The sequence below is a fragment of the Ammospiza caudacuta genome, chromosome 7, assembly GCF_027887145.1.
Source record: "Ammospiza caudacuta isolate bAmmCau1 chromosome 7, bAmmCau1.pri, whole genome shotgun sequence".
Classification (NCBI taxonomy): Eukaryota; Metazoa; Chordata; class Aves; order Passeriformes; family Passerellidae; genus Ammospiza; species Ammospiza caudacuta.
This window is the reverse complement of record NC_080599.1, coordinates 5227979-5237114: the sequence shown is the minus strand read 5'-3', so window position 1 is coordinate 5237114 and position 9136 is coordinate 5227979. Positions and strand designations below refer to the sequence as shown.

Genomic DNA, 9136 nt, shown 5'->3' with positions numbered 1-9136 from the left:
CCTGAAACACTGGGGCTCTGGGCTCTTCTTTTAATGAAAAAGAACTGTCCATTTTTTCCAGGTATCCATGTCCAAAATTAGGATTCCACCTCCAAATTTCTGTGTATCCAAGGATTGCTCCCAGACAAAAGTTGCCAGGACAGACAAGTCTGGATGGTCTTTTTCTCCTGAGGGGCAGCCCTCACCTTTTTTCCAAACACTGGAAAGGGATTTCTGCTTTTCTTTTTATGAAAGGAAAAGAAACATCCCTCTTCTCCAGGCACAAATGCTTTAAAATAGGACACCGCATTCATAATTTCAAATATTTAAGGGCTGCTCCAAGCAAACCTGCCAGGACTGACAGGTCAGGCTTGCCTTGGCCTCTGGTGGTTGCTGTTCATCAGCTCCTGAAACACTGGGGCTCCATGGTTTCCTTCGTATGGAGACCAATGGGACACTTGGGAGCCTTGTGAAATGAAGGAGCCGTTGTGACACTGTAGTGCACCATGGATCCAAGAGACCATTGTGAAAATGTGGAGCCTTGTGGAACCAAAGACATCATTGTGGCTCTGTTTGGCCACATGGTCCCAAGGGACCAGAGCATAGCAGTGGTGTGGGACTTAGCCCAGCTGTAACTCAGAACCAGATTTTACCCCGGGAAAACTGGGTGTGAGTTTCAAGCCCTGGGAATCCTTAGTTTAACTTAGGGTGAGCTTGAGAGTTCCCCCATAAGCCTTTAGTGTTGTTCTGCTAACTTGTCCAAGTTCTCCTCCACGATTGGTTACTTGTTTCTCCTATATCGTTATAATTCTAGAGTGTTCTACCCCAAGTGTACAAGTTGTTGCTTCTCCTTTGTCTCGGGTCTTTGGATCCTGTCCCTCATACTGTGCTCAACTTCTCCATTTGTTTAATTTTTTTCACCCTGTTATTAAAGTTCCTTTTTAACAACTCCATCAAATCCGCTCCTTTTCATTTTTGCCTCCCTTGCCTTGAATTCAGGGAAAGAGAGAGGTTTGTTGCAGCCACCTTCATTGTGACATTTGGTGCCCAAAGAGGGGCCATGACATTCAGGGCTCCCTGTGTCAGTCAGATAAACTGGGGTTAGCTGATGGATAGGCTAGTGCTCCCCGGGAGTTTGGATTGTGCCAGGCCCGGCAGATTCATCATTGCTTCAAGGGACCTTGCCCAGGATCTGCAGGGAAAACGACAGTTTCAACTGCATAGGATTGCAGATGGGTTTGGGGAAATGCAAGACATTAATTGCCCATTTTGCCACTGTGATTTTACAATATGCACCCACGTCCCATTATTGATTTGGGGTGTTACGGTGGCTCTTACCCATAGGGCAGAGAAAGACAAAAATGGGCAGCCAGATGTCCAAAGTAGAAAGGAGCATATATGGATGCTTTAATTCTCACTGATCATGATATAATATTTTCAAAGAACCAAATAAAATAATAATGAGAAGGATCATTAAAAATATTTCCAATGTCTCTACTGGCGAAATTCATGCCACTGAATTTTGGGAGTCAGTGGGAGTTAAGTTGCACAACCTTTCAATCAAAAGGGACCCCATTGCACCCTCCCTGCTCCCCATCTTCCACACCATCTTTGAGACCCTTCACCAGCAAGCAGCGTGTCAAAAACTCAATCCATTGGTCACTCCTAACTGGGGACCTCCCCTCAAACCTGCCTTTCTCAGATCTTCTGCATTAGTCCAAGATGGCAATGGCCATGCTGTCTTGGAGCATCATGCCCGGGACAGTTAAGATGGAAGGAGCCCCAGTGTGGCTCAGGAGCGTGACTACCCGCCCTCCATCTTGCCTCCTCTACTTCCTGCTACCACAACCTTCTCTTTCACCCTGAACGAACCTCCAGACTCCACCCCCAAAACTGCAGGCCATACCTCACTGTCAATCATTCCACCTTCATCCTGGGCCATGCCTCCAGAAATCCAACCCAGAAGTCCACCATCCTAAATCAAGGCCGTTCTTTCCCAACACCTGACAAAATGGCAGTGCCCTGTGCCTCACCTTCCAGCAAAAATATAACCCCATGATCACAGATACTAAGCCCTACGGTCACATTATTTCTAATCCAAATGTTTCTGCTCAAAGATATTCTTCCTCCTCAGAAGACAGTTTGGATTCCACAGAGCCACCTCGCCCCTCAACCCCAGAAGATCTCTGGGAAAGGATCCAGAAAGAAGCAGTTAAGGAAGGAGACTGGAATATAATCTCGAAACTCCTCATTGCCCCCGGGGCAGAATCCCAGGTATCAGCCATTGGTTTACAGGGAAATCAAAGGATCTGTGTAGGGCAGCTGAAGATCACAGAAGAGACTTACCTAGTTTTAATGGCCTACTGAGGGCAATTATTGCAGCACATGTCTTAACTGCCTATGATTTAAAATATATTATTACCATGTTGTTACCACCTACAGAATGCACCCTGTGGGAAGAGGGATGGAAGCGTTTACTAGATCAATTAATAGAAGAGTATGCTAATACTGAGGCAAGGGCAGAATTGACAATCAACCATCTAGCTGGAGAATGACAACACAGTCTACCAGATGATCAAGCAGCAGGTATCCCCAGAGAAGTATTGGATGATATCAAAGAGATGGCTTTGAAAGCTTCAATCCAGGTATTGGATAATAGCACCCTCAATTTGGATTACCTTGGGTGGTTGCAGCTAAACCTTTAGGACAATTAGACCGTCTTGGGTGCCTGTTAAGTAAGCAAACCAATGCTACCTCCCTCACATTGAGTGGCCTGCTCTCAGTCATAGAGACCATCAGACATGCCACCTTGCAGAACAGCGATACAGTTTTTACTCTGGGAACACAGGCATGGCTGTGTAGACTCTGAGGGTGAGTGTTGCATGAACCTCTCCAAGCCGCAGAGAGTCAATCCACAGGAGCACTCAGGTACTGAAGGAAGAAAGCTTCAAGAAGCTTCACGTGGAAAACAAAGGCTGGTTCAATAAACACTTCCAATCCTAGGGATTAAAGGGTTGAATTATGTCCAGCTAAAACAGGGTCTTAGTTGTTGTATTGTTAATTGTCCCATGTTTGTTTCAATGATCTTAGAAAGTTTTAGAAAATTCTTTCAGTTCCATCTTTGTTGTAAAACAGAAAAGGGGAAGATACCCAACAGAGGCTCATCATGGACTCCTTAGAGGACAGAACTGGAGGCCAGGATGGCACAAAAACCTCTCAGAGACTCAGTGTGGGAAAGAAACACCTTAAAAGTACCTAAAAGTATACTTAAATCCACAAAGTACCTTAAAAACCTTGAGTATCTCAAAGCATTACTGAGCCCCACTGAGTGTCAGTACAAAGCTCTCAAGGGACACATTAAAGAAGATAATTGGGGCCATGAATGCACAAACCTCTCACAGAGTCTGCATCAAAAGGGAAATACCAAGTACCTTAAAATAATTGAAGTACCTTGAAGTATTAATGAGCCCCACTGAGTGTTGTTACTGACAAAGCCTCTCCAGGGACTAATTTCAGCAGAGAATTGGAGGCCATGATTGCACAAACCTCTCAGAAACTCCAAGGCAAAAGCCAAACTCAAAGTCCTTTGAAAAACCTGCAGACCCTGCAGGGAGCATTAAGGAACTCCCAGGGCCATTCCTGGCCAAGGCTCCTCAGGGACTGCTTCCAGCACATCCTTGAGGCCACTGGGATGTGGGCTAGGAGGAGGATGCTGAGGGCAGGACAAGGGGCTGACAGTGCCCAACCTGGCTGGGGCTGTGCCAGGAGGCCCCTGGGACTCAGGACAAGGTGTCTCCTCCCAGCCCTTGGTGGCACAGACCCTGCTGCTGTGCTTCAGGTCACCAAGACTTGGCTTCTCTTTGTCCCCACCTGTCAGCACTGCCTCCAGTTCTCTGATCTGCCTGGGGCCTGGGAACACTTTCTCAGTGGTGTTCCTCAGTGGGACCCATTAAAAGTCCAAGAAACTTTGGAGTTGGATTCTGACTTGTGAGTTCTGGAGAGGTTTCTTCAGCTCCCTCTCAGGGACTGATGTTCAGGGCCTGAGCACAAAGCCCCAGAGGCTCATTAAAGTCCTTGTGCTGTGTCTGTGCTGATGAGCTGGGCTGGGCTCCTGGCACAGAGGCAGTTCCTGGTAACCAAGAAGAGCTTCAAAAGCACATTTCTCTTGATGAGCAGCTCTTCTGCCAGCCCAGCAGGGCTGGGGCACTGCCTGCAGCCACCCTGGGCACAGCACAGAGGCACAGAGGCAGAGTCAGTGCTGGGAAGGTGCTGAGAAATGCCTGGGGCAGAATCTGACAGCCATTGGAACAGGAACCTCTGGCTGCAGGACAATGCAGCTGCAGCTCCTGGAGTTATCTCCTGCAGCTGGAACATCCCAATGCCTACAGACTCTGTGAGTACATTATCTGATTTTCTCTTGTGCAGAGCAGCCAGGGGTGCCCAGGGCAGTCCTGCAGAGCAGGGTCCTGCAGCCCAGGGCACTGTGCTGGGGCAGGGACTCTGCTGCCTGCCAGGGACAGCTCTCAGCCAGCCCTGGCAGCTGCTCCCAGCACTGCGGGAAAAGATGTGGGTAGGAGGAGGCATCTGGTAAGGCTTGGAAGTGTTCTCCTTGTATGATGTGGGTGCTGCATTATTCAGGACTGCTCCCAGCATGGCATTTAAGAACAAAACATTTTTAAGTAGATTATACAGGGAGCACAGAAAGGCAGGGGCTGCATAAAAGAGAAAAGCCTGCTTTTTATTTTGCTGCTCTGGGTTTCCTGGATGGGAAATCACACATAGATATTCATGTGTCAGTCCAGGATGAGAAAAAATAAAAATTTTCTGTGATTTACAAAACAAGGTAGTGACAGAAATCACAACAGGTTCCCTCATAGGCAGCATCAGTGTCATTTTTCCAGACTCCTCAGGGTTGCTCTGACGTTGCCATCAGAGCCTGCAGAGCCAGAGGTGCCCCTGGGCAGTGCCAGAGCTGGGAGGGGTCTGGAGGGCAGAGCTGAGCCCCCAGGGCTGGGCTGGGCTCTGGCAGCACTGGCAGGGCCCAGCCCTGGGCACAGGGAAGCAGCTGCTGGCAGAAACAGCTCCAGGCAGTAGGCCCCTGGGCAGGCAGTAGGGAGAAAGTGCCCCCAAGCTGTGCTGCGATATTTAAAGTCCTCTCGAAACCCAAATTCTCTATGATTTCTTTTTTTTATAGATCCCATGCCAAAGCAGAGCAAATGTCCAACAGTAGCTCCATCAGGCACTTCCTCCTGCTGGCATTGGCAGACACACGGCAGCTGCAGCTCCTGTACTTCTGCCTCTTGCTGGGCATCTCCGTGGCTGCCCTCCTGGGCAACGGCCTCATCATCAGCACCGTAGCCTGCGGCCACCACCTGCACACGCCCATGTTCTTCTTCCTGCTCAACCTGGCCCTCAGCGACCTGGGCTCCATCTGCACCACTGTCCCCAAAGCCATGCACAATTCTCTCTGGGACACCAGGAAAATCTCCTACACAGGATGTGCTACACAGGTCTTTTTTTTTGTTTTCTGTGCAGCAACAGATTTTTATCTCCTGACCATCATGTGCTACGACCGCTATGTGTCCATCTGCAAACCCCTGCGCTACGGGACCCTCCTGGGCAGCAGAGCTTGTGCCAACATGGCAGCAGCTGCCTGGGCCAGTGGCTTTCTCAATGCTTTCATGCACACGGCCAATACATTTTCCCTGCCCCTGTGCCATGGCAATGCCCTGGACCAGTTCTTCTGTGAAATCCCACGGATCCTCAAGCTCACCTGTTCAAACTCAATTCTCAGGGAATTTGGGCTACTTGTTTTTTCTATCTGTTTAGCATTGGGCTGTTTTCTGTTCATTGTTTTCTCCTATGTGCAGATTTTCAGGGCTGTGCTGAGGATCCCCTCAGAGCAGGGACGGCACAAAGCCTTTTCCACCTGCCTCCCTCACCTGGCCATGGTCTCCCTATTCCTCAGCACTGCAGCAATTGCTCACTTGAAGCCCCCCTCCACGTCTTCCCCTTCCCTGGATCTGGCACTGTCAGTTCTGTACTCGGTGGTGCCTCCAGCCCTGAACCCCCTCATCTACAGCCTGAGGAACCAGGAGCTCAAGACTGCAGTCTGGAGAATGATGACTGGTTGCTTTCAGAAACACTAAACTGCTGGCCAATTTCTGCAAATCATTTGAAATAAAAATCATCTTTAATACTTCTGATTGGTTTGGCTGTGGTGGTATTTTTTCATTAGTTTTAGGTATTAATATTGGCTATAAAATTGTCACTGTTTGCACTGTTTCTTCTTTTGTTTCTCTCCATATTCCCTGTGGCCAAAGACTTTGTCAATGAGGGGCTGCACCCTCAGTGCTTTAAATGAACTAAGGGATCTCCCAGCAGAGTTTTCTGCAGAGATGCCCTTTTGTTGCCTTCTCTGGAGCTGCAGCTGCAATGTCTATGTGCAGAGCTGGGGGCAATCAGTGGTGGCCCAGCAGCTGTGCCCAGCAGCAGCAGCAGCACTTGGTGTTGCCAGTGCTGCTGCCGTGGCCCTGCCCCGCTGCCCTGGTGGCCCTGATGTTGCTGTAGGGCCTGAGTGCTCTCGGGGCCGGGCACAGCCCTGGGGGTGGCAGTGCTGGGGCTGCAGCAGGGACAGGCCATGGGCACTGCTGGGGCAGCACTGACACCTCAGGCCAGGCCCTGGGGGCTCCAGGCTCTTTGTGCAAGGCTCTCTCAAGAACACTGCCAGGCCAATGCTCAGCACAGAAAAGCCCCGTGAGCTGCCCCAAGCTGGCCATGGGCAGGCTGGGGGCAAACAGCATGGCTGGGGCTCTGCAAGGGCCCTGGGGCAGATGGGAAGGAGCAGCAGAGCAGGGGCTGATCCATCCCCAGTGCGCTGCACAGCCCAGGGCAGTGTCCCAGAGCGTCCTCATGGAACTGCCAACAGCAACCCCCTTTGCAGCCCTGCCTCTCTACCAGCTCACAGAGGTGCCCCATCCTTGCAGGCACAGACACGGCAGCACTGGCTCAGGAACCCCTGTTTGCATTGCACAGAGCAGGGGGAGCACCCCCATGCTGTTGGTGTGGGGACATGAACCTGAGGGAGCACAAATGCCTTCAGCCACTGGGGCAGGATCATCCTACAAGTGCTGCAGGAACTGTCTGCAGGCTCCTGCAGTGCCTCCTGCTGCTCCCTTGCCGAGGCACCCCAGACCAGGGGGGCACATCTGGGCTGCTGTGTCTGGCTCTGGGGCTCCCTGTTCTGGGCAGTGAGGAGGAGCTGCAGAGGCTCTGCAGGACTGACAGGATGGGCTTTGGGGCTGGCAGGAGAAGCTGAGGGACCTGGGCTGCTGGAGCTTCTGAAGAGGAGGCCCACGGCTCATCCTGCAACTGCTCCAAGGGTGGTTTAGAGAATCCCAGAATCAGCAAGGTTGGAAAAGACCTTGGAGATCGTCAAGGCCAACCTGTGCCCTGACACCACCTTGTCTCCCCTGAGCCTCCTCTTCTCCAGGATAAACAACCCCAGTTCCCTCAGACACTCATCACAGGACTTTTATTCCATACCCCTCCCCAGCTTTGTTGCCCATTCTCTGGACACACTCCAGCCCCTCCATGTCCTTCCCAAATTGTGGGGCCCAGAGCTGGACACAGCACTCCAGGTGCTGCACAACCAGTGCGCAGCACAGGGAAGAATCAGTACCCTGCTCCTGCTAGCTATACCATTCCTGATCCAGGTCAGGAGCCATTGGCCTTCTTGCCCTTCTGGGCACACTGCTGGCTCATGTCCTGCCTGCTGTCCATCAGTCCCTGCAGGTCCCTTTCTGCCAGGCTGGTATCCAACCCCTCTGTCTCCAGCCTGTAGAGCTGCAGGGGTTGTTGCGACCACAGTGCAGGATCCGGCAGTTGGACTTTTTAAACCTCACCTTGTTGGATTTGGGCCCTTGTTCCAGCCTGTCCAGGGCCCTGTGCAGAGTCCTCCTACCCTCCAGTAGAACAACACTCCCAGACAACTTGGTGTCACCAGGGTTCCATGAGGCCCCCGAGTGTCCCAATGATCTCCATTATTCCATGAGGCCTCCCAGTGTCACAATGTCCCTTTGCTTCCATGGGACTCTTTGGTGTCACAAAGTCCCTTGTATCTTTGGGTCCCACAGTGTCACAATGGTTTCATGGTCCCCCCAGGCCCTGCTGTGTCACAATGGATCCTTGGGTCCATGTGGTCTGACAGTGCAGCAATGCTCTCCTTGGTTCCGCAGTGTCACAATGGCCCCTTCATCCCAAGGGCCACCATGGTGTCAAACATGTTTCCTTCATTCCTGGAGTCCCTGAAGAGCAGCAGTGGCCCCTTGGTTCCATGGGGCCCTGCAGTGTCACAATGGCCCCATCATGACACCAGGTCCTGCTCTGTCACAGTGCTCGTCATGGTTCCACAAGGCCCTGCAGGGTCACAGTGACCTCTTGGTTCCATGAGGCCTCAGAGTGCCACAATGAATTCCTTGGTGCTGCAGTGTCACAATGGAGCCCTGGTGACAAAAGATCCTGCAGTGTCACCAGGGACCCTTGGTTCCATGGGGCACCACAGTATCACAATTCTGCCCTCAGTTCCCAGAGTCCTTGCAATGGAGCAATGGCCTCTTGATTCCATTGTCCCCACGCTCTCCCAAGGGTCTCCTTGGTTCCACTGTGACAAAACGGCCCCTTGGTTCCACAGGGCCCTGCTGGGTCACAGTAGCCTCTGTGGTTGCACCAGGACCCAGACTGTCACAATGGACCCCTTGCTTCCATTCAGCCCCACAGTGTCACAATGGCCCCTTGGCTCTGTGCTGCCATGTCATACACAGTGTCACCATGGTCCTCTTAGTGCCACCAGGCCCCGCAGTGTCATAATGGCCCCTTCCTTCCCCAGGGCCCTGCACTGTCACAATCATCGGAGAATAAACCAGGCTGCAAAAGGCCTTGGAGAGCATCAAATCCAAGAAGGGACCCAACACCACCTTGTCACCCAGGCCATGGCACTGAATGCCACATCCAGTCTTTCCTTAAACACTTCCAGGGACAGTGACTCACTCACCTCTCTGGCCAGCCCATTCCAATGCCCAATCACCCTTTGTGTGAAGAATATTTCCTAATGTCCAGTCTAAACATCCCCTGGGGCAGCCGAAGGCTGTGTCCTCTT

At 51.6% G+C, this 9136-nt stretch overlaps 1 protein-coding gene across 1 annotated transcript; it reads left to right on the top strand.

Annotated features, from left to right (window-relative positions):
- Positions 1-5195: 5195 nt before the first annotated feature.
- LOC131560280 (olfactory receptor 14A16-like) lies at positions 5196-6128 on the top strand. The gene has a single exon (XM_058808951.1). The coding sequence runs from the start codon at positions 5196-5198 to the stop codon at positions 6126-6128; it is 933 nt and encodes a 310-aa protein (XP_058664934.1).
- Positions 6129-9136: the final 3008 nt, after the last annotated feature.